The 26,911-nt window shown below is 38.8% G+C and overlaps 1 protein-coding gene across 2 annotated transcripts in view; it reads left to right on the top strand.

The window, feature by feature from the left end:
- GABRB2 (gamma-aminobutyric acid type A receptor subunit beta2) overlaps positions 1-26,911 on the top strand; it is a 198,863-nt gene that overhangs the window by 93,512 nt on the left and 78,440 nt on the right. For both annotated transcript variants that reach the window (XM_059699115.1, XM_059699116.1), the window contains one exon: positions 4,166-4,248. In XM_059699115.1, coding sequence (XP_059555098.1) covers positions 4,166-4,248 — 83 coding nt within the window. The remainder of the gene's footprint in view (positions 1-4,165; positions 4,249-26,911) is intronic.

Raw genomic sequence — 26,911 nt, 5'->3', positions numbered from 1 at the left:
ATCTCTGGTTGAAATTCTAGCAAGTTTCTCATATGTGAAGACCCATGTTTAACCTGAGCACCTCCTGAAGAGCCTGCTGAAAGGCCTGAAACATGTCTGTTGATTATGATTCTGAGTTTTTTTTCCTATTGGGTGAGAGGCAAAGGCATCTATTATTATTAACTCTCTTTGGCCATATTCGAACTTTGGATGACATGGTAGCATCATCAAATCTCACATAATGACACCATTAAATACGGGGCATGGCTTTGCTACAAAATTCTGGCATAGCTGTTATACATTTTGATTTTATAGATGCCTTAAGGGACTGTGTGAGGATTTCATAGCACAAGTCATTTTTGGACAGCAGTGCCCAGTGGCTAAGGAATAAAGAGTTTATTCAAAGATCTCTCAGCCCAGTCAGAATATTGGCCTTTCTCAAATTGTGTTTTATCACGCAATAGTATTCAGCCCCAGGGAAGACCCATTTCTACTTTTAACTATGGAGGATCCGCCACTGGTAAATGAAGTACTTTCTGGAGGCATCATGGACTCTTTCCTTTGACTAAAGACAGAATCATCGCCATGTGTTTCACAGTGGTCCTCAAACTTAATCAGGATCCTATAGAGTTAGTAGCCTCCCTTCAAAGACTCTAGTAGTGGGGTTGCATAATTTAAGGTCCATTAGGGGTGTTTATCAGGATTAAGGAAGGCATGTTCATGAAAAGCCCATTAAGTATTTTTGTTGTTCTTATTCCCAGAGAAACTCACCCCTGTTATAAATCAGAAAGTCCCAAAGAATCGATTTGTATGCTCCTCACTGGGATTTTCTAAATAAGATTCATCCCAGGTAGCTTCTTGTATAAGGATGACTTGACTTTCAAACTTATTTGAGAATGTTTTAAATTTAATTAGGCACTTAATATAGAGAGTTGCTTCAATGTCCTCCATTTGAGAATGCTTATAGCCACGACTTTCCTTTTCTTTGTGTCATTATTCATTATTATCATTGCTATTCTAATCATGGATTAGTGACACATGCCAGGCACCTGGCAAAGTACTTAAGATACAAACAAGACAAACACAGTTCTGGTTCTTAGTCTTTTACAACACCTGGAAAAGATGCGGGTTTCTTATACATGTAAAAAGCAGATGCATGTCTGTATTGTGTCTTAAAATCTATTAACTAGAGCTCCATATACACATATGGCATATTTTTTGTATGTTTATGTGTTCAGAAGCTATTTACATCATATTGTATAGCTCTGGTTTGCCTCTAAGTCTGTGATTTTTCTACATTTTTTTTCATGTATATAGGCACATATGTATACTACCAAAGAACCACTGGTCAAATGAGTTATCACTGTATCTTCTCAGTAGCAGGTAGTAATAACAAAAGTTACAGAATATTTTGTGAATTACAGATTCTTTCTATATTTAGCATTTCACAACAAATTATGATGGCAAGTGTCTAATTCAGATATTTCAGGGTAACCAAGTGTTGGAGAATACAAGTCACTTGTCCCAGGTCACTCTTGTATGATCAAGATTCCAAATGGATTACTTTGGCTACAGAGTTTCTGCTTTAATCCAATAGGAGACACAAATGCCTCATAAGCATCAACTAGTAAACATTTACATATTTTTCAGCTTTATGAAGTATATTACCGCATTAAAGATGCAAAGCACTGGAGTAAATATGGGTGTTGTTGATGTGAGAAAAACACTTCCTTCTACTTTATTTTTCAGGCATGAGTGGAAATTCAGTGCTTCTGTGATATCATTAGTCGATTTCTTTTTCTTGTTCACAACACTCGTTCACAGATGTTAACTGCCATGAATATGTATCAGCAGAAAGTGTGAACCACAACCTATAGTAGTGATTACAAACTTCACTGATTTACACAGTCGGGCATCTGTTTATGGCTCCCTCCTTTTTTGTCACAATAGTTCCCCCTATCTGTGGGGATGTGTTCCAAGACCCCCAGTGGATGCCTGCGACCACAGACAGTACTAAACCCTATAGATTCTGGTTTTTTTGTGTGTTTTTTTCCCTGTACATATATACCTTTTCACTTAAAGGAAGCACTTCCGGCTTCTCTCTGGCATGTCTGAATTACTACTATGACTACTTTGGGGCCATTATGAAGTAAAGTAAGGGTACCTGAACACAAGACAAGCACCGTGATACCTTGACAGCCAATCTGCTAACCAAAATGGCAACTAAGTGACTCACAGGTGGGGAGCGTCTACAGTGTGGAGACACTGAACAAAGCCGGACTCACATCCTAGGCAGGGCAGAGCAGAACAGCATGAGACTGCATTTTGCTGAGAACATCACACAATTTAAAACTTAAGGATAGTTTATTTCTGGAACATTGCACTTAATTTTCAGGGCACAGTTGAATGCAGGAAACCAAAACAACAGAAAAGGAAGCCATAGATAAGGGGTCACTACTGTATTTTCATCCTACAACTGAGGAGTAGGACTCTCACATCTAACAGGAATTCCACAGACTCAGTCTACTTCTGTCCAAGACCTTTTAATGGAAAAGGTCTAGCTGTGGATTGTTTCTGTCTGCACCTTATTTCTCTGTTCCCAAAACACGGTAGAGTGCCTCTCAGAGTAGTCTGGCAAAGTTGGTCACATTCAACATCAATTTCTACTCTTTGTTATCTTTAGCAGATGTAATTTTTTAAAAAAATTCTTTTGTTAATCCTCATCCAAGGACATTTTTTCCATTGATTTTTAGAGTGGGAGAGAGGGACAGAGGGAGGGAAGGAGGGAAGGATGGAGGGAGGGGGAGAGAGAGAGAGAGAGAGAGGAAGAAATTTCGATGTGAGAGAGACAAATCTATTGGTTGACTCCCAAACACATCCCAACTCGGGGCTGGGGCTCAAACCTGCAACCCAGATATGTGCCCTTGACTGGGAATCAAACCCGCAACCCTTCGGTATACAGGCTGATGCTTTGACCACTGATCCACAGCAGCCAGGGCAGCAGATATGAATTTTTAAAGGACCTATTATATGCCATTACTCTTTTATATTCTTTATATAAATTATTATATCAGTTCTTACATAAACCCTGTTAGGTAATTATTATTGCTGTTAATAATATCCCCCTTTTTTATTATTAGTTAAGGTATTACAAATGTGTCCTCATCCCCCCCATTAACCCCCAACCTCCACCCCCCACCCTGCACACTCATGCTCCCATCCCCCTGTTGTCCATGAATATCCCCCCTTTTTATAGACAAAAAAACTAAGGTTGCTTAGGAGATATTCACCATCTTGATGTGAATCAGTCAGTGAGGCCGAATTAGAATTCAGACCTGTGTCTGTTGAGTTCTAAGACTTGTGTTGTTGTTTTTTTTATTCATGATCTTTTGCTGCCTCGTTCTTCAGAAAACATATGTTGATAAATCGTCTAGGACTGTATGCTCTTTGGCTCCTTCTGCAGAGAGATTATGGAAGAATGATGACGGAGAAACATAAAGACATTAAAGGGACATATTCATTTCTCTCTGATAAAATAATAAAAGAGCCAACTGTTCTAAATAAATAACTCTGCCAGCCCATAGGAGAAAGCCCTCTAACAGGTCATAAGAATATAAGATCATTCAGGCAGGACAGAGCAATTCAGGTGATAGATGGAAGGCTGATTGTGACTTGTATTAAAGCATTTGCAAAGTACTATACTATGCACAGAAAGCTCAAAAATGATGGATCGAAGCCAAAATTGTTGAAGATTAGATTTCAGGGTCTACAGAAAGGGAGGAGAAACCAGGTGAATGGAAGAAGAATGTCTATATTGATACCTTTAATAACCTGTGATGCTCCTAAAATAAGAGTCCTGCCACTGCCCCATCCCCCAAAAAACATAGCATTCTGGAGCACGGGAACTACCTGTCTATCAAACACTCCCTGGTGATTCTGTACATGTAGGCCATGGACCACACTTTGGGAAAATACTGATTTGGTCCAGTCTCTTTATTTTGCAAATCAGCACGAGGTTCTAAGGGTAAATGGTTATCCAAAGTTTGCTATACTCTCTCTCATTAGAGTTTTGGCTGAATCGGTCTCCTACAGGCCCAGTTCTGTCTTCTTTGATACTTGGATTTAATTTTTCCAACTCTAGCTGCGGACCAGCTAACAGCATGTATCCTTGCTCTTTCTCTTCTAGAATCACAACCACAGCTGCCTGCATGATGGACCTCAGGCGGTACCCACTGGATGAACAAAACTGCACCTTGGAAATTGAAAGCTGTAAGTTTTTCTGAGAATCCAGCCAGACTGAACTCTGCTTACGGGTTCTCCAGACCACGGGCCTGCAGAGGTTTCTGCTAGCACAGTAACTGTGATGGAGGGAGGCACTCCTAGTACCTGCCCTCCTGCTGCTGCAATCCTCTTAGTCTTGTCCCCAAATCCCTGGAAGAGGTGTGAAGGGGAGAAGTAATCTAGCAGTAAAAGGAAGATGCTAAAAGCCTGGAAGAAAACCAAGGGCTATTCTAGTCATTTAAAGCACAGTATTTGGTACAGATAGCTACCCCAGGCTTGGGACAACAGGTGAAGGTGGCAGGGGGACACACGGTATCCAAATAAGTTTTGTCTCTCAGAAGCATTATCACTTTTGAATTGCTAAAGAAATGTGGCCTTCTGGAATAGCTGAAACCGTCATAGACTGTGGATTAGTGAGATGTTGTTGCTTTTCTCCAGGGACTATTTTCGGTGTCTAAATTTATTTTATATTCTTGCTGAAGGCCATCTGATGAGCATGATGAATATATATATATTTCTTTGCTTTCCTGCGTGGACCTGTTTTGCAGTATTGTTGCATTTCTAGGCCATAGTGTGTGTCCTTGAGGATTCAGTCACCTACCCTGTTGAGTAGAATGTTGATGTCATAGCCCAGCTCCAATTCAGAGGTCACTCAGGGAGGTCGTTTGAAGTGGAATAGGATTTTGAATCTCTTTTCTCTGTCAGTTCTTTGTACAGTGTTCATACCTCATCCCACCAAACTATTGGAAGCTGACAATTTTCTATCTAGCGTTCTAGATAATGAGCAGCCAGCCTGCTGTGCGGGTACTCTCAGCCTTTGTCGGGAGCTCTTGCTGTGTCAGGCAGCGTGACTCTCCATCACTGCTCTGAGCAGAAATCCAGCATTTATGACATATTGTGGGCATTTTTGCCCATTTCAAAAAAATAACTTCCAGTGATATTTCCATTTACACATTTTTTTAAGAACCTAATTTCATACTCGTATTTCCAAATCATCATTCTTTTCACATTAGATCTTTGCCATGTAGAACTGCTTAATAAAATTGCTCTATAGGATTTGTATGATTATTTTTATGTAAATATATTTGGGATTAACTTTGCATTTTCATAACTAATAACACAGTTTAGAGTGCAGAATATTGTCCTTCAAAGTCCAAAACCTAGTTGTTTCAAATTGTTGATGTTAGGATATTTTGCAAAAAATATGTCGCTTTGTACCACTCATGAATTTTTACAGTAAGAGAATTGTTCATGGTAGAATTTGACTGGATTTTAATAATCATTATTGTACATGTCATCTGAGCCTTCCGCAGCCTTCTTACTTGAAAGAACTAATGCCTTAAAGACACAGGCAACACCCAATGTTGCATGGAATTAAATTATAATTGTGACCTGAATATTGAAAAATTAATAATTCCTTAGACTTTTGGAAAGTTTAAATTTTATAAAGTGGCTTTTATATATCTCATTGCATTTTACAGTTACCCTGGTAAATGAGGTAGCATAGATTTTTTCCAGCTTTATTGAGATATAATTGACAAACAATATTGTGTGAGTATGTACCATGTGATGATCTGATATATATAAGTTTTGTGAAATGATTACCACAGCATGGTTAGTTAACACATCTATCACCTTACATGGTTACCTTGTTTGGATGTATGTGTGTGTGTGTCTGTTGGAAACTTTTAAGATTTACTCTTAGCAACTTTCAAGTATACAGTACAGTATTGTGAACTATAGTCACCATACTATAGATTAGATAGCCACATATTATTCATTTTATAACTGAAAGTTTGTGCCCCTTAATCTCCTTCACCAATCTGCCCCAACCACCACACTTGGCAACCATCAGTTTACACTGTTTCTATCAGGTCAGTTTTCTCATTTAGATTTCATGTAAGTGATAACAAATGGTATTAGACTTTCTCTGCCTGACTTATTTCACTTAGCGTAATACCCTCAAGTTATCCATGTTATCACAAATAGCAGGATTTCCTTTGTTATATGGCAGAATAATATTCAATTGCATATATCTATAAAAATAAAATTGTAATATGCTAATTAGACCAGACATCCGAACGACCTTTCAGATGATGCTGTGGCTGCGAGGGCTGAGCCCCTTGCACCAATTTCGTGCATCAGGCCTGATATATATATATATCTCCATTCATTCATCAGTAGACAATTAGGTTGTTTCCATGCCTTGACTATCCTATATAATAAAAGCCTAATATGCAAATTGACCGACCAGTGGAACAACCGGTCGCTATGATGCACACTGACCACAAGAGGGCAGATGCTCAACACAGGAGCTGCCATCAGCCTGCAGACCCCAGGCCAGCCAAGGTGGGTGCCATTGGGGGCACCCCGATTGCCTGCTGGTCACCCCACAGATTGGTCCTGATTGCTGGCCAGGCCTAGGGACCCTAGCCATGCACGAATTTTATGCACCTGGCCTCTACTTGTAAATAATGCTGTGGTGAACACGGGGGTGCAGATATCTCTTCAGAATGATTTTATTTCCTTCACATATTTACCCAGAAGTAAGATTTCTGTGTCATATAATAATTCTATTTTTTCCCTTTAATAATGTTCCCATTTATTTTTTAAAGTCTCATCTTATTTTTCTTAGTTTATCTTTATTCTTGAAAGTATTACAGATGTCCCCTTTGTTTTTGCATTGACCCCCCCTCCCCCCCCCCCGCAACACACACACACACACACACTCAACCCCTCCAGGCCTTCACCACACTATTATCTGTGTCCATGGCTTATGCATATAAGTTCTTTGGTTAATCTCTTCCCCCTCCACCCCCACCTACCCACCCACCCTCACCTTCCCTCTGAGACTCAACAGTCTGTTCCATGCTTCTATGTCTCTGGATGTATTTTGTACATCACTTTATTTTGTTCATTAGATTCCACATTTTAGCGAGATCATGTGATACATGTCTTTCTCTGACTGGCTTATTTCACTTAGCATAATACTCTCTAGGTCCCTTCATGTAGTTTTATTTTTAATTTTTGAGAATTCTTCATAATAACTGTACCTATTTACATTCCCACCAACATTGAACAAGATTCCTTTTTCTCCACACCCTTACCAATATTTGTTATCTCCTGTCTTTTTTATGATAGCCATTCCTACAAGTGGGAGGTAATATCTCATCATGGTTTATATTTGCATTTCCATGATGATTAGTGATGTTGAGCACCTTTTCCTGTACCTATTGGCATTTGTATGTCTCCTTTGGAAAAACGTCTCGTCAGTTTCTTAGCCTATTTTTAAATTGGATTATTTGTTTTTTTGCTATTGGGTTGTATGAGTTCATTATATATTTTGAATATTTGCTGCTTATCAGATACATTTTTTGCAAATATTTTTTTCTGCCATTCCAAATGTTGCCTCTTTATTCTGTTAATGGCTTCCCTTGCTGTATGGAAACTTTTTAGTCTGATATAGCCCTGCTTGTTTATTTTGCTTACTTGTGCTTTTGGTGTTACATCCAAAATATCATTGCCAAGACTGATTTTTCCCCCCTATGTTTTCTTTGGGAGTTTTACAGTTTCAGGTTTTACACTGGAATCTTTAATTCCTTTCAAGTCAATTTTTGTGAGTGGTTTAAGATAGGTTTCAAATAAAATTATTTTGCGTGCGGATATCCAGTTTTCCCAGTACCAATTTTTGAGAAGACTAACTTTTCTCCATTGAGTATGCTTGGCTCCCTTTTCAAATATTATTTGGCCATGTATGCAAGGGTTTATTTCTGAGTTCTCAGTTCTGTCTCATTGGTCTATATGTCTGAATTTTTGAGAATTTTCCTTTTGTGGCTTAACATATGGCTGACTCTAGAAAATGTTCCATGTGTGCTTAAGGATGTTTATTCTATTGCTGTTGGTTAGGATATTCTGTAGATAGATGTCTGTTAGATCTATTTGCTATATACAGTGATTTTTAACCAGTGTGCCATGGCTGGGCACTGACTATTTAGTCAGGGGTACTAACCTCTTTTCCCTTAAATTATCAGACAAAGAATGACAATAACCAACACAACAATAGCAATTTGGTGGGAATGGGTCAAAATTATACCTTTTTTGTGTCAGATCAGCAAAAAATATATTTTTTGGTGTACCGCAGAATTTTAGTAATTAGCTTATGTGTGCCAGGAGATGAAAAAGGTTGAAAATCTCTGGTCTATAGTGTTGTTCAAATCTGCTATTTCCTATTGACTCTCTGTCCGGATGATTTATCTATTGTTGGTAATGGTATTAAAGTTCCTAACTATTATTGTATTGCTGTTTATTTCTCCTTTTCGTTCTGTTAGTATTTGCTTTATATATTTAGGTGTTCCAGTATGGGTGCATAAATATTTATGATTGTTATATCTTCTTGATGAATTTACCCCTCTATTACTATATAATGACCTTTTTTGTCTCCTATAAGCATTTATAGCTTAAAGTCTATAGGGTAGATATTAATATTCCTGTCTTTACAACTAGGGAAACAGACACAAAGGGGGAAAGTGATATGTCTAAGAACATGCAACCACTGAGTAGTGCAGTGCTCTGAGCTAATGCGGGGATTGATAGCTGATTTATCTTAGTAAAGCCACTGATTTCGGAGAGATCAGATTAACAGGAAGATGGCTGTTCTAAAAATCAGGAAAATAGACTGTCCTTACAAAAAAATGGGGCTTATTCATATTTATTTAAACATCAAGTCATTGTTATGGAAAATGAAATATGGTATTATATTGATAATATATTAATAATTATTATTAATATTGTATTAATAATATATGTGATATCCAGGCCCTATTATTGTAAGCAGGTAGTAAACTAACTAAGCATATTGAAATTAGGATCTGATCCTTTAAATAACTAGCTCTGAGGTTGATCTCTGATATTCTACCTTACTCATTTATTCTTTTCTGTTAAGTAAACTCTAGGAATTCATTCATCCTCTTTCTTCCTCCACCTCATCTCCTCTTTCTTTTTTTTTCCTCATGTCTACTTATTTCTCTTCTTTTTTCCCTCTTCCCTCCCTTTCTTTCTCCTCTCAAATACAGTTGACCGTAATAGTGGCATTACTAAATCCTTATCACCTGTCTCCTTATCAACAATTAGTATATTGGTTTCATTTTAGAGAGGATAATATAACTTGATTCAGAACAACTTGGAGTGGGGAAATATTGACTTGAGCTCATTGTTCATTTATTCATGCATTGGCTCATTCAAGAATTTACTCATTCATTAAATATTTATTGAACTTTAGTTATTTATAAGGCATTGTAATACACTATAAAAATTTAATAGTGAACAAATGTAGACAATGTCCCTGCCTTTATTATGCTGAGGGAGATAGGTTTTATTTAAATAAATATATGTGACAATGTAAAATTCCTTTAATGAAATTGCTGCCAAGATGAGAACTTAGTTTAGTAACATCTTAAAGAAAGACTAGAGTAAATCTTGAAATGAAGTCCTGATGATTCTAGAAAGGTAGTGAACTGTGCTTATTTCAAAACTTTTCTTAGGCCAATCGGCATTCCTCAGTGGTTGAGCTTCAACCTATAAACCAGGAGGTCACGTTTCGATTCCAGGTCAGGGCACATGCATGGGTTTCAGGCTCGATCTCCAGTGTAGAGCATGCAGGAAGCAGCCGATTAATGATTCTTTCATCATTGATGTTTCTATCTCTCTCTTCCTCTTCCTTCCTCTCTGAAATCAATAAAAAATATATTTAAAAAAAACACAGAAAAATTTTCTTAGATTTAGAGGAATGGAGAAGTTTTGTAGAATCAGTAAGATTTTGCTGAACTAAATGGGCCCTGATAATATGTATCACTATGTAAGAAATGAAACTTATATACTACACCCATGTATATATCTTGTCTATATCTTTCTCTGAATCTTTCAGTCAGATTGGAAAAAGGATACTGGCATATTCACCTATATTTCCAGGGAAATAGCACCCTCAAAGTACCAATGACAACACAGTTATGTGTTAGCCTATAAAAGGTTCTTTAGAATGTTCTTGCTATTTAGGGATAAGATTAAGTCTTGTAAAGAAACTAGTGGCCCAGTGCATGAATTTGTGCACCAGTGAGGTCCCTCGGCCTGGCCTGCGGGATTAGGCCAAAACCGGCTCTCTGACATCCCCCAAGGGGTACCAGATTGAGAGAGGGTGCAGGACAGATTGAGGGATGCCCTGGTGCACAATAGGGGCCAGGGAGGGATGCGGGAAGTTGGCCAGCTGAAAAGGGACTGCGGGAGGGCTCCAGGGCGTGTCCGGCCTGTCGTGCTCAGTCCCGATCAGCCAGACTCCAGCAGCAAGCTAACCTGCTGGTCGGGCATCTTCCCCCTGGTGGTCAGTGCATGTCATAGCTAGCAGTTGAGTGACCTTAGCATATCATTAGCATATTATGCTTTGATTGGTTGAACAGACGACTGGACACTTAGCATAATTAGGCTTTTATTATATAGGATAATGAATTGTCCCAGGTATGCCTTTGAGTATACTAGTACTTAAGAGTATTTAGAGGGCCCTAATACTGTTAGATCAAGTCAAACATTTGTCTCTTTTTAAAAATATATAAAGTTCAAACCATGTCGAGGAAACAACATTCCATCATATAGTAAGGTTACTTAGCAGGCTCCATCCAGAAGTGAAAAGAGAGGTGCAAGGAGTATTACAGATCTTTGAAATGGGAATAGGTAGGGGGCTACTCTGTGATATTCTGAGCCAGATCAGCCATCCAATATCAATATCAGCTATTGATTGTGAGGGACCCCTCTCCCTCCTCAGAAGAGACAGGATGTCTTATATGGTATTGAACTCCTCTTGGGATGTGGGATATAACATTGCCTTAACTGGATCCATTAACAGGCTTTTCATGTTACTAAAACTCCAAAGGTTCAGTTTCTCATTTGTTTGTGTGCTTTATCTCAGCCTATAGCTAGATGAGTTGGGCTGGAGTTGTGTCAGAGAATAAGTTCAGTGCTCTCGTTCTCAACATTGTTGGTTTTCTCAATCAATTTCAGCCTTAGTGCAATCTACACTGAACCAGAGGGGATAGAACTTTCTCCGTAACTCTTTCATAGTTAACATCTCAGGGTTATGCCAAGTGTCACTGAGGCAGAAAGTCAACCATCTCCTTTTAGCATTCCTTCTAGATCCTTTAAAAACCATCCTACCACTGCCTTTTGTGGAAGCATCCAAAACCAGCTCTTGCTGGCCTCTCACAGTCACTGATTATATGCCTGACATTGGGAAAGTCACCCTATGTAGCTGAGCCTTAGTTTCCTCAAATGGGATAATTTTATCTATCACACAGAGTTGTTATGAAGATTAAATGAACTAATATGACTTAATATATATTAAGAATTTGTTGTCACATGGCAGATAGCTAATAAACAGTAACTTTAGTAATCAATAATTATTACTATAATAACATTAATTTTTATTATTATACTGCTACAGATTTGCTCTAGTGATGAGATCTGGTATATCCAGCCAAGAAGAGTCCCAAAGCACAGCATTGCCCTTGTCAACCTTTGCAGATCTTATTTCAGACCTTGCATTTACATTCCAATTAAGCCTCATTATCTGTAGGGCTATCTACTTGCGGTGCCTACAGTATTAGTTGCTATTAATTTTTTTAACTTTAGCCAAAGGGAAAATAATTAATAGCTAGCTTCAAAATTCAAAGAGGAGTATTTAAAAGCAAGCTCTTTGACATCTGTTCTTGGGTGAAGTGAAAGGACAGTCCATTTGGGGTTTTGTTAACATTTAAACTGATCAACTGCTGATGAATCTAAAGCTTCTATGGTCAGTGTAGCAAAGGTCCCTGGGGAGGGTGGGGGGGTGTGAGCGTGTGTTGGCACTGGCATCTCTTCTTCTAGAGAGATCCGCCATGCTTTAGAAAGCAGAAAGTACTCATGTACTTGTTGTCTTACATAATCCGTATTTTGATATCATATAAAAACAACTTAAATTATTGATAGAATAAAGGCTCTATTTTCTTCTCCACAATTTCATCCCAAACAATCCTTATTAAAGAGGTCAATATGGATTGATATATTTAAGTAACTTGGCGTATCGACAAAATTTACTATGGCACCAGGTTAATATATTTCAAATGCAGTTTGTGATGTGGACTAGTCAATATGCTAGCAGATAGACACACAGTATTTTTTAAAAAACTAGAGGAAATAAGAATGTATTGTGCTCCTTTACTCCCGAAGGGAAAACTGAAGGCACCTTAGAATATGTCCGTAGATACAAAACACTTATCCCAGAAAAAGCACAATCAGCTCAGGTTTGAGCTAGTGTGATCTAGTGGATGGGAGGACATTCATTGACTCCGAGTAGCTGTTTAATACAGTATGTGTTGCTCATGCTAACCAAACAGGTCATTTAGCTTTTCAAGCTATGGTTTCTCCTCTCTGCAATGTTGTGATACCTGATAGGTAATGTAATAATCAAGACAGAGATGTTTGTGCAATGCTTGGTACCGATATTTCCATAAGTAGCAGTTGTTATCATTATAGCGTATTATTATCATTATCCGATCAGGCCTGGAACAGTGTGCTCAATTAGAGTCACAACATTTTAAGAGGGATATTTAGCAATCAGAAAACCAAAATGTAAACAATACATAAACCATGGAGTGGGAAGAACCAGTAGAAGAAATGAGTGGGCAAAGGGGTGCATTTACCTTGGGGACGGGAGACTTAGGGAGATTGGGTGGTATTATTTAACGAATAGCTATTTTCAAATAACTACAGAATTTCCTATTAAGGGAGCAGACTGTGTCTGCCCTGAGGGCAAAACTAGACTAATGGTAGAAGATGCCAAAAGGCAATTTAGGGCTGAACTTTTTTTTTTTTTGAGTCTTGGCAATTACAGCTGGTGAAAAATCCTGTAGGTGGCTATATACTGGAAAGGCACTTTCTGGGAACGAAGGCATTCTTGCACTGGGCACAGGATGAGATTATATGAATTCTAAGGAGCTCTGGCTTCATGCAAAAATGTGTAGGACTTTAGTTAAAAGATGATTAGCCAAGCACTGGTTTATACGAGGGTGCAGATCCCATATGCATATGCCTCTGGGAGCAATGCTACTTAAGAGGAAAAACCACATGCCCTAACCGGTTTGGCTCAGCGGATAGAGCGTCGGCCTGCGGACTCAAGGGTCCCAGGTTCGATTCCGGTCAAGGGCATGTACCTTGGTTGCGGGCCCATCCCCAGTGGGGAGTGTGCAGGAGGCAGCTGATCGATGTTTCTCTCTCATCGATGTTTCTAACTCTCTATCCCTTCCCCTTTTTCTCTGTAAAAATTCAATAAAATATATTTTTTAAAAAGAGGAAAAACCACATCCCTGCTAAGATTTTAAATAGAACACTGTGTGTGTGTTGCTGATGGTCTATTGCTACTTATCTAGCAATCTTTCTTTTCTCAGATTTTCCTGACAGAAGTCCATTGTCCAGTTATGTCTGTGAAAAATAATGCTGAAGCCCCCACATATTCCTGTGTGCTGGGGTCCAACCCCAGCAGGTCCAGGGGTTCCCAAAGGTGTAGACGGAGTCGGCGAAGAAGGAATGACATGGAGACAGCGTTCAGTTGATCAGCAGCCTAGCCAGGATCTCTAGCCAGGATCTCCAGCCAAGTTCTGGTCAGGACCTCCAGCGAAGTTCTGTTCAGGATCTCCAGCGAAGTTCTGGTTAGGATCTCCAGCCAGGTTCTGTGTCCATGTTCTCTTGCTAGGTTCTCCAGCCAGGTTCTCCAGGTTCTCCAGCCAGGTTCTGTAGCCATGTTCCCTCGCTAGGTTCTCCAGCCAGGTTCTGTCCAGGTTCTCCAGCCAGGTTCAGTCACCAGGTTCTAGTCAGGTTCTCTTGCCATGTTCTATCCAGGTTCTATAGCCAGGTTCTGTCTCTAGGTTCTTCAGCCAGGTTCTCTCGCTAGGTTCTGTCTCTAGGTTCTGTGGCCAGTTTCTGTCCAGGATCTTTTGCCATGTTCTCTCCAGCGAAGTTCTTCTGTCTCTAGATTCTGTGTCTAGGTTCTGTGTCTAGGTTCTGTGTCTAGGTTCTGTGTCCTGTTGTCTTGTTACATCTGTATTTATACCAGTTGATTCCAATCCTATCAATATCTACTCCAAAGGTTAGGGCGTTTCTTATCTCCATTCCAGGGAGTAAAGATTATGTAGCTTAAGCATGATTGTTCGTAGTTAAAGTGATTAATTACCCGCCTGGCACTTAGTTGAGGGGTTTTATTCCATCCCTAACTTCAGGGGAAAATCCCTACCTGGGGAAACAACCTTTCTCAGAGAGGTGACCTTGGTTAAAACACATAGTGCCAAGAAGGTGAGCAAACATATTAAGAACAGTATGCCATATATGCCAGGTCCCTTGAAACAGCAAGGATGGACCGGCTCCCGGCACCTGTGTTTCCATCTAAAACCCCATTGAGGCCTTTGATCTCCTTCAGGCTTTCAGAATTATCACACCGGAAGAGAAGGTGCCCGAGCCTGTGCAGGTTGCGTGGTAAACAGTGAAGCCACCAGTGCTTCAGGTGATCCTGAATTCTTTCAAGTTAGAAAAATATTCCCATGACATTGCCGTGGAGCTTAGTCATAATTATTTATGGAAGGAAAAGCAGAGAACATTGCAAATGCTTCTTGATGTCACTGCATACAAATTTAATTTGCATCGTTGGCCTGTTTTGATATTTTCATAAATTGCATCTATTGTAGAAGTGAGATGGTTTTTCCCCCGTCCTTGCTGTGTGTAGATACCTTGATGGAACATGACTTCATTTAGCTACTATTAGTTCCTCATAACCATAGGTAAGTGCCAGGATGTGTATTTAGAATCTCTGGCACCTCGTACAGATAATATTTGTGACCTTCATGTATCTCTGGACTTCAAGACTTCTGTCCTTTTACCTCTTCCATCATTAGAAAGCAACTTAGTTACAAAGGGTTCATCTTGATACTGAGTGTGAAAAATGAAAACAATGAACTCTACAGATCCCTCAGTAAAGAACAATCTTTTTTTTTAATTCACATTTTCTAAATTTTCTCTTCTATAGTCTTTATTTTCTCTTTCTGCAATCCCTACTAAACAGATCTTCCACATCTACCTACCATGGCTCTGAATTGAAATTTGTAGATTTGTATCTTCCAGATTAGTAATATTTATTTTATTCTAAAAATTATTACTAGTATTATATTTTGGCAGTCATGGTTTAAATTTCTAAGAACTTTCTTATTCTTTGATTGCTTATTTTCCATAGTCAATTGTTCATAGTCATAAAAGATACCGATTTATTTTTATTTAAAAGTTATCAATTTAATTTTTGTACAAGTGTTCTACTCTCTTTGTCTTTCTATTTCCTTTTATATGTTTATCATGGCCTTTCTTTTCCATGCTAATGATTTTCTTTATATGTCTACTGACCTTGGTAGTCAAGTCCTATTTGTAAATAAAGGGCTAGTTGGACCTGAACATGTTACTGATGTGGATTCTCTGACCTGACATGGGTTTCCTCAGCACTGCTATATGCTTGTGACTGTTTCCATAGCCACCGCCTTCTTTGAATGGGGCGGGGCAGGAGGAGAGGTGGGCATACAGATCAGACAGCCTCCCTCTCTAGAAGAGCAGGCCAGGCCTCTTCAGAGGTACCAAGGCTCCTCTGAGGCTTAGGCCCTTCAGATTATTTCACTCTTTCACTCCTGGAAGGAACGGATGGAACTACAACTTATCTTTCCCCCTTCCTTTGTAGAGGTGCCCAGCACTATCTGGGGCTCTCTTCTGACTCTCTTTCTCTCCAGCCCAATATCAAATCTAGGAACCCAGGCAGCACCCACTTTGTTCAAGCAGCCTTCTTTCAGCATTATCTTGGGTAAAGTGTAGACGGAAGAGGAGTGGCCTAAAAGCAAAAAGAATTTAATACTTAAGGAGCTATAGAAGTATTGTATACCCCATGGGTCAGCCTTTGAACTAATAAGATCCCAATACAGGATTATCTATTTTGTAATATATCAATATCCGATACATAACTGTTTTTCTTCTCTTAAATACCATTGATTGTAAGACTCACCAGTACACTATTAAGAAAGATAAAATTGAGCCTACTCTCCTCTTGGTTAGATATATGCTGATTTCAAAAATACAAAAATGTGAAAGGAACCTAACGTGCATTGGACTGGAAGAAGTATAGTTATTTCTTAATTGCAAAGGGAGCCATTATTTTATAATTCCTAAGTGGGCGAACCAAAAAGAGGCACCATTTATAGTATCAAATTAGTATCTCCCAGTTTCACAGGTGAACATCTGCCTGCTCGGTTTATTGTCCCTCCTGGCACCGTTATGCTGTTTCTGACTTGGCATGCAGAGTGAAGCCAATAATGAAGTGAGCCTGTACCATAGTAAGCACTGGCCCAAAGTGTAGAATGTGAGTAGACTGCGTTATCCTGGCAGTGGTCAAGACTTCCACTTGAATCAACAGATACCTTTGGAATCTAGAGTTTTTGACACAGAGAATTTGGAGAGAAATCTTTTAGCAGTAGACGCAATCCCTTATTGGATTTTTGCCCTGTAACATTGAAAAGACATCGGTATAATAACTATGCAAACCCCTGGTTACACTGAATGTGCTGGCTTCCATCCCTCACAGCTGTCATGGCAATTCTATGAGTCCAGCACTCAAAAACCGCTCACCCCTCTGACCATGTGGTGAGGACAGCTGTGAAGCTCGGGGATGTGCTGGCACAAGCTGGGCTTGCAACTCAGCGAACAGCAAGGAGCAGTTACAAGGAAACTGGTTCCCATGTGGCTTCTTTAAGGTAAAGCACTTTCTTACAGACTAAAGGAGGCCTTAAGTCCCTGAGGACTCTGGGTGTTGGGTGAGGCTCTGCTCAAAACCTCACATTGTGTCTGTTTACCTTGTTGAGGATGATACCCACCTTCTTTTCTGTTGCTAATGCTCCTTTTTTCCCCCGTGCTTTGAAATTGCCCAGGAGAGTTCAAAATGCAGTTTAAGTGGTCACCGCATCATTATACATTTGTCTATGGCAAATCTCCTGGGGGGTGAGGGGTGGGGATGCAAACTTGTTCACCTGGTTTTCCTGTGGGCTCAGGAAAAGTGCCAATAATGCCATCATCCTGCAAAAACTGTCTCTTCCTGGCTGGGGTTCATTTTATTCTCGATCCTAATTAAGTGGAAATGCCACATTGTGGCTTTTTTTTTAGCATTTTTACTGATGGCTGGAGAGCATTCTGTGAAACCTGAGGTGAACATCTGAAGCCCGAGGTGTAAATACCCCCACAGACCTTCCCTGAAGCCTTTCCGGGAGCCGCGCGTTGTTGTTTTGGTCTGACAGTTACAGCCCAATGAGTTGCAGCTCAGACCCGTTTTTTTCAGACTGTGAACCTTGCTCCCTACGTTGTTACCACTTGAAAACACTTCCTTTCAGGATGCTTTCAATACTGCTGATTCATTCTTGCAACTCAAATACCTCCTTCTTCACGGTGGCTTCCAGAGCCTACCACCTACCCCTGCTCACCCCTCCATTGTAGCCAGTATCATGATTATTATATTCATTGTCATGTAATAATAGTAACTACCATTGATTCAATGCTTACTTTGTGCCAGGCATTGGCAGCTACTGATACCATTTCCGCTACAAGTGAGGACGTGATGCCCTAGGGAAGTTGTGTAACTTACAAAAGGCCGCACAGGTTAGCAAGTGAATGTCTAGTTAAAACAGAATCCAGTGTAGCTAGTTTAAGCAGAAGGAGACTTACTTGGCTTACAGAATTCTTGGGAAGACTGAAGAAACGGTCTCTAGGCTGAGTTTTTAGATGGGACTCTTGCAATCACAGCCTAGGCTTGTATTGGCAAGGTACTCTCTGCTCCTGCCTGGCTATGGTGACCGCCTGCTGAATCGAGGGGCCACTGCTGTAGCTGCTACAGCAAAACAACCCTGCTTCTCAGGTAGTCAGTACCAATAAAATGATGTTTTGTGCCTTTCCTCTCTCTCCACTCAATTCAGTTCTGATTTAAAGTCTCCAGCAAGTGCATCTGACTGGCAAAACCTGGATCACATTCAGAACCCTAGACAAAAGTGAGCCTGGGGAAGGCAGTAAGTCAGTGCCCAATATAGAACAGAGTGGCCAAGCTGAGATTGGAACCTAGATCAGTCTGAGTTTAGAACCCAAGTCTCTAACCATTAGTACATATTGTTTCCTTGTTTATAACCCTAACATAAAATTAATACATTCCTCTTTGTATTATAAACAATATATTTCTAGCAATCTATATTTATTAAATCCTATCTGCTGATGCTGGCAATTCAGATATGCCAAAGATAATCCAGAGCATGTTTCCTTTAAGCAAAATAGTGAAAGTTCTTGGCTTAATAAGGGATGGAAAAATGTGTATGCTGAAATTGCTACGATAGGGTAAGAACAGATCTATCCATAACATTGTGAAGAAGTCAAAAGAAATTCATGCTAGTGTTCTGAGAGAGAGAGAGAGACCACATTCACATAACTGTTGCTATAGTATAATGTTATAATTGTTCTATCTCATTATTAGTTATTTTACAGTGCCTAATTTATGAGTTAAACTTTATCACAGGTATGTCTGTGTAGGAAAATAATATTATATTCAGACATCCACAAGGGGTCTTGGGACATATCCCCTGTGGATAAGGGTAACTATGGTACCAGGAGAATTGATGCTACAGTCAAATGAGCATTAATGGTGGAATTGGGCATTATGTGGTTTAGCTGTTTTAAAGTAGGAAGTTCTTCTAGTCCCTTTTGGTCCCTGTAAGTAAGGGAGTTTTATACTCTGTTGGTATGTGTATCTTCATATCATAATATCCATAAGTGCATTAAGAATCTCTTAAACTGTCCATCGGGTGGTTCAGTTGGTTGGCGCATCATCCCATACACCAAAGGGTTGTGGGTTCAATTCCCAGTCAGGGCACATTCCTGGATTACAGGTTTGATCCCTGGTCAGGGTGCATATGGGGAGGCAATTAATCCATGTTTCTCTCTCATATTGATAGTTCTCTCCCTCTATCCCTTCCTCTCTCTTGAAAATCAATAAAAGCATATCCTTGGGTAAGGATTAAAAAAAAAAAGAAGAAGAAGAAGCTTGCAAACCATTGTTAGTCACTTTATCAGAATTTTTTTTCTGATAAGCAGGATTTTTTAAAATTTATTTCTTACTAAAAAAGGTCACTCTTACTATTAGATTAATTGATTTCAAATGCCCCTTTTATCCCTTTTAGAAATAAATATTTATTATGGATATATATTCAGGAGCATTTTGTTTGTACTTAAACCTTTGACCTAAAGTACTTCTTTAGTCTAAACTTAATTACATTTGCTGCCATGTGGTAAGGGTTGTGGACAAAAATGGGAAAAATACATTAAGGATGAGCTGGCCTTTGAGTTGAGTAATTGTGGCTGTTCTGAATTATAATTGTATCAGGATCACTTAATGTATGAGCAGAAGAATATTATAAATTACTTATGTAGGCAAAAAAGTTTTTACTTGAATATATCTTTTCAATTTTACTTTATCTTTCTAGGGCTTTAAGGAAAAAAGAAAAGAAAAGAAAGGTCATACTAACTGGCTACAATTTTCTGTTTGAAAAGATGTATTAGTGGAATGTTCCTTAAATTTTAGCAAAAATACCCTTTTCAGATTTGAACAAGTATTTTCAATGTAATACTAACCAATTTGTGCTGAGCATTTTTATTATAATCTTATTTAATCTTCACCACAGCTCCTTGGGTAGGTAGGTACAATGACATCCCTATAAATAGGGAAACTGAGGGCCAAAACATACCCTTGAAAATGATGAGTTTGGAATTCATTTATTCCAGAAACTTTAGCTATAAAGTTTGGTAACTTAACCATGCTGCTGGTGCTCATTCATTTAGTTAATGAAAACCAAGCAGGCTTGAGGACAGAACTTTTCACTGTAGCTCATATTCAATTAAACACATACTTACCTGATGCCTTACTAGGCCTTGGAAACCATGAAACCAGTTGAGAGAACATTATATAAAAAAGACTTGTTCAAGAGCCAATAAAAGATTTATTAGAAGCAAAAGGGGTCTGTGATCCTCGTTTTAACCATTTCTCTCTTCTGGTCAATCTGAGACAACGAGAATGCTTTATCAGGTTTTCCAGAAAGAAAAATACAGATAATCTGCCTGATTCTCCACTGCCAAGCAGGAGATGAATGACAGTCCTGGAGCAATGAGCAATCTTCAGTCCCTCTAATCACTCTGCCCTAACACATTAACATCCCAGTGGGCCTCCATCCAGCTCCTTCCCTAGAAGTGGATGGAATTTACTTAGACTCAGTGTGGCCCTCTGCCTCCTCACACTAACAAAGTCTACATAGTTACTTTCCCAGACCTAATTTCTGATAGTTTAAGTTTTTTTGATTAATCATTCTATGCATCTATAACTCAAAAATAAGACAAAAATATGACAATTTCTGAAGTGTGATATATTTGTGGACTTTTTTCTTTGTTTAATTCTGTTAACGTTTGCTTCATGCATCTTACAACTATTATTTGTGGCATACACATTGAGAATTGTTATGCCTTTCGGTGCCTTTTCCCTTCTATTATTATGAAATGTCTCTTTTTTATCTCTGGTAATAATTATTTACCTCAAAGTGTATTTTATTTTATATTGAGAGATCCATCTAGCATTATCACGCTTCTGATTTGCATCATTAATCATTTTCTATCCATTTATTTGCCATGTATCTCTGCCTCGTCTTATTTACTTTAGTTCTTCCTTCTGTCAGTCATTTCTACATCCTGATTCATAAAAAACACTCATCCTAGAATTGTTTCATTAACAAATTTTATAACCGCATCACATATATTTTTATCTAAACTGTTAGTAAAAATTTGAATAATATACAAGAACCCTACCCACATACACATCAGCTCCTTTATACAAATTTGTTTTCTATTTATTCAACTAGCTATAGATCCAGTTAACCCTCTAATTTAGTTTTTATTTCACCTCCCAGTCAATATGATTATCCCTAGAATTTAAAAAAAGGGGCAGGGGGTTAGAGCTAAAGCATAAAATATGAATAGCTAACATTTATTAAACACTCTGTGTCCAACAGTATTACAAATTAGTTATATGAAACGTTTAATTTAATCCTGTAAAGAACTGTGAATATACCTATTTTCAGATGAGGAAACTGGAGCGCAGAGAAGTTAAGCAATGTTGCCAAGGTTTCACAGAGCAGTGGAATCAGAATTTAGACCCGGGCCATTTGGTTCCTCAGCCTGAGCCATTAGCAAGCACTCATGCACCGCAATGTTACTGAAAGAGCATTGTATTGGGGGTCAGGAGACCTAAGTCAGAGCCATTGATTGGTATCAGCCATCAATTACATTCTTCAGAGACTGGAGGAGGTAGACCAGATAGTCACCAGTCACACAAATTATGGTTATTCTTATTGATTTAGATGTCTGATCATTTCCATATGAAGAAGAGGCAAAGAGAGTCATAAATACTACCACATGGAACTTTGGTTAAGGTCCAAGGTGAATATTTCTGTGTCTAAATAGTAGACAGAGCTGGAGTTTGAGCACAACAGTCTCCGCATCCAGAATATGACTGTCAGGTTTGGCCTCATGGGCATGAGATCCTGGCAGGCAAGTAGGGCCCCATGATTAGAGGGCCCCTGGCTTGGCGTCATGCTCTGCTGTCACTGCCCTGGAATTCTTAATCATGTGTGAGCAAGGGACACCTCATTTTAATTCTGCACACCACAAATTATATCTCCAGTCCCACTCAGTCCCACCACAGTGGTCCTGGCTGCTGCACTGAGAGGAGGCTTGGTGTCAGAGATGCTCCCTAATATGGTAACATGATTCAGGCCTTAGTGGAAACTGATAAACCATTAGTGAGTGCTGAGTCTCTTGGTTTGGTGGTCTCTTCTCTGTTGTTTCTTGTCTTTAGACTCTGGAAGAGCAGAATTTTCCATTGCATCTTATTGCTATCTTCAGCCAAGTTCTGTAGGTCAATTATTTATAATTGGAGAATAATTGAACATGTTTACCTAGATCTTGCATATACAAAGAGAAAGAGGCATTTCCTTTTTTTCTTTATTTTTTTTATCACCATTTATCTCCCCTAAACCCTCTTCCACCTCCAACCACCCCCCATATTCCCACAATCACCATTCTGTTGTCTATGTCCATGAGTTCTTAAATAGATATTTATTAATATGTGGTCCAGGTTATCTCTCTGGGCATGGTTCCTAATGCTAATATTATACAGGTGTCCCTCCAAAAATGTATGCACACTGTAACAGCTGATACCTCGATTTTGAAAATGAAATGTATTATAATAAGCATGACCTTTATAGTTATTCAAAGTGTGTGTATACATTTTTGGGACACCCTATATATTCTCTGTTGGCTCTGATGTGAAGTTTTCTATGCCATCTGAGAATTCAGAATTTCATATTTTAAATAGAATAAGGCCTTTTTCTACTCGTGAAACTATTTCACATTCGACTTCCTCTTATTCCCATCACTCCACCTCAGGAGAATATCTCAGTGATCAAAGAAACTAAATGAAAGTTGTTTTGCAAAGCATATAGCCTATTAATGTTTTTATGATATCACAGATTTTTAAAAATCTGTCTTGTCAAATTGACCCACCGTTCTCACCAAAAAAAAAAAGGGGGGGGGGCATGGTTTGCCATTTTCTGACATATGCTCCTGCTTGACAAAGTTAGTAGAAGCAAACCTGTCAAATGCCAAAGTGTTGAGTATTAAACTTTCAACAAAATGTCAGGAGAAATGGGAAAACTGGTGGATTTAAGAAAATCTGTCATGAAGATTGCATTGCATGTTTCGTTCTGCCTCACTTTGGGTGACATATGGAAGTTTAAAAATATAACCTAATGATGTATCTTTATGGTAAGAAGTTTATGTAACCTAATTGCCACAAAACTGTCATTGCTGGTTAATTTATTAGAGTCATAAGAGGATGTTGTGCTCTTAAAACTTAACCGGAATGAATTCTGTCCAACCACACTGATGGCCCCTGAACCATAACTCTTCTATTTTTTGACACTTCTTTGCAACCTGAGGAGATGCAGATGGTTGAATGTAGGTATACTGTTCTAATCATTTTCCTTGGAGCTCTGGTGTGGATGCAAAGAACACAGCCGAGTCCGGGACAGTGCTGAGAGCCTTCTGTTTCAGGAGAAACCTAGGTGTAAAGCATTGGGAGGCAGGAAATAGAGACAAATGTAAAGTCCTGATCATTTATGGAAAATATTATCCCTCAAATTACACCCAAATTTCAGTGATTTTTTAAAATATACATTTTTATTGATTTCATAGAAGAACGGAAAGAGTGAGAGAGATAGAAACATTAATGATGAGAGAGAATCATTGACCGGCTGCCCCCTGCATGTCTCATAGTAAAGATTGAGACCACAACCCAGGCATGTGCCCTAACCGGGAATCGAATTTGACCTCCTGGTTCATATGCTCAACCACTGAGCCATGCTGGCTGGGGCACACAAATTTCTTTAGCTTTTTTTAAAATTTTGAAACCACTTTAGATTTATACAGGAGTTTCAAAGACAGAACAGGGTTCCCTCAGTGTTTTCACCAATCTTCCTCTAATATGATGCATTTATCAAAACTAAGAAATTAACATCGGTAAAATTCTATTTGCTAAACCAATCTTTATTAAGACTTAAGCATTTTTTCCACTATGGGCTTTATTTCTGTTCAAGAATCAATCAAGATGTTGCATTTAACCATTATGCCTTATTAGTATTTTAATGTGACAGTTTCTCAGACTTCATTTTTGTTTCATAACCTTGGCACTTTGGAAGAGTACTGGTCAAGTATTTTTAGGATGTCCCTCAACTTCAGTTTGTTTGATATTTTTCACGATTAGACTGATCTACCCAAATCCTTAATTTACTTTCTTCAGAATGTATGCAAATTTCAGCAGAGATGACTCCAAGGAGGAGGAGAGCCGGGCTACACTGAGATATTTGTATTTGATCATTTATAGGCCAATATGATGAAACTGGACTAATTGTCTTATTAGTTTTAAACATTGGTTATAAGTTTATCATGGAAATTTTATTTCAAAAAGAAAAATAATATCAAGTAATATTTGTCAGGCACTGTGTCATATGTACGTTGCCTAATTTTATTGTCAAAATAACCCTATGAATTGGGTGTTATTATTATTATTTTCATTATCATCACAAGTACTATTCTTATTATCTTTATCTTGGATTTTAGGAAATGTAAGCTTAGGAAGCATTTAGTGGCGTTCCCAGTGTAGCACAGCTCATAATATCTGAGAAATACAGAGTGACATGTCGGTATTATATGTGATTTTATTTCCATTTTCAGCAAAATCATCTATTTTTTACTAGGGTAATTAATCAATATATTGCCATTGAAAAAAAATTGGAATTTAAGGATGATTAAAGATTTGGCAATATATTAAACTTTATTCTATATAATTGGCAATAAAATAGAATAATTTTTTTAAAGTTAAAGCATTATCTGATTTTACGGAGATTGTTCTACGGCAGAAGACTGATTAAATGCAACATGAGATATATGTTATCTATCTTCTAAAGTTAAAATTAATCAAAAATGTTACTTGTTTCCATAAGACAATGTTTGTGCCAACAAAAATTTGGTTTGTGTAATACTAAGCCAGCATCATAAGCAAATTATACCTCTCAGTTTGAAAAATGTGAATAGGCTATAACTTTGTGGAATAATGCATCTTTAAATGAATATTTTTAACATATTAACATACTAATTTTAAAGCCTTCTTCCTGTGGCAACTTTGATGAATGGTGTTTTGAAAATCTTTTCTACTGGATCTTTCTGAAATGCATTTCACAATTTGGAACCAAAGGACAGGCAACGCATCTACGTGACATGCACCTAATAAAATCATTGTAAAGGAACATGTATTGAAACACAATTTCCCACTATTGCAAATTGTTCTATAAATTCTTATAATTATGGCCAGTAAGTTTGCACCTCCTGGACTGGGAGTAACTTTACATTGAAAGATATATATACTTAGCTTGTAATCCCAAATCATAGTCCTATTGTCTGTGTTCTGACCAAGTGGCATTTTGGACTTTCTCTTTCAAAATCTGCTGTTGACTTTCTGTGCCAGTCTTATAAAATTTAGTTGAAAGTAAATCCTTAAAGCTGTTGGGATTTGTATCTGGTTCATTTTTTAAAAGCACAGCATTTAAAAATCTCTAGATGTGTTTACCTTTCGTAGTTTAGCTTTTTAAACTAACAGTTTCTTATGTAATATTACATTTGATTTTAGACTTCCTAAGTTTAAGTATAAAATTTTAACTATATAATTTCTTCCTGAAGAAAAATGGTTGACATGAAAGATAGGGTTGCTCATATCTTTTCAATGGGGCTTATTGCCCATTTCAGTATGAAAAATATGAGCAGGTATTGGCATTAGGTAGTAGATGGATTCTGTGTGGTATGGATATTCTATACTTTCCACAGCTAACTCATACTAATGATTTTAATACACATGCTCTTTGATTCTGTAAAATCCTTCAGAGGACTGGTTTTGACCAAAAAATTTAATATTTTGACACATAAATCTTAGAATAGTTTCAGGTTACACTGATAACATAAAAAGATATGCTCTCAGCAGAGCAAACAGGAGACCTAAGGCTGAAGAATGTTTGAGTGAGTACAGCCCCTCGGTTCCCCAAGGGAGATTTGGTGGTATTAGTACTTCACCTGTCAGGTGAGAGACTGTTAGAACACAGGAAGCTCACATGGGGATGAACAATGCCTACCCTGCCATAGGATTAGAAAACAGACATTTATTTTATATACAAATTGCCACATTTTTATTTGATCATCTATACTAATAAAAGGGTAATATGCTAATTAGACTAGGTTGACAGGACATCTGACTTCCTTCCGGACAAAGCCACGGTGGCGGGGGCCAAGGCAAAAGTGGTTAGGGAAGATCAGGCTGGCGGGGGAGCAAGCAGTTAGAGGGTGATCAGGCCAGCAGGGGAGAGTAGTTAGGGGGCAATCAGGCCGGCAGGGGAGAGCAGTTGGGGGAGATCAGGCTGGCAGGGGAGGGCAGTTGGGGGCCATCAGGCCAGCAGGGGAGGGCAGTTGGGGGTGATCAGGCTGGCAGGCAGAGGTGGTTAGGGGCGATCAGACAGGCAGGCAGAGGCAGTTAGGGGAGATCAGGCAGGCAGGCAGGCAAGCGGTTAGGAGCCAGCGGTCACAGATTGTGAGAGGGATATCCGACTGTGGTTTAGGCCCAATCCCACAGGGGTCCCAGATTGGAGAGGGTACAGGCCAGGCTGAGGGACACCCTTACCCCCACCCCCCCACCCTGGGCACAAATTTTGTGCACCGGGCCTCTAGTCTATATTTATAAAAGGCTGATATGCAGTGTCCCCTTGGGAGTTCGACTGGGAGTTCGATTACTTGTTATGATGTGCGCTGACCACCAGGGGTTGGCACAGAATGAAGGAAGGCCCTGGTCAGCAGCCAGAAGGCCGTGACTGGCCCTGAT

The sequence above is a fragment of the Myotis daubentonii genome, chromosome 5 (assembly GCF_963259705.1).
Source record: "Myotis daubentonii chromosome 5, mMyoDau2.1, whole genome shotgun sequence".
NCBI classification, from domain to species: domain Eukaryota; kingdom Metazoa; phylum Chordata; class Mammalia; order Chiroptera; family Vespertilionidae; genus Myotis; species Myotis daubentonii.
This window is presented reverse-complemented; position numbering and strand designations above follow the sequence as displayed.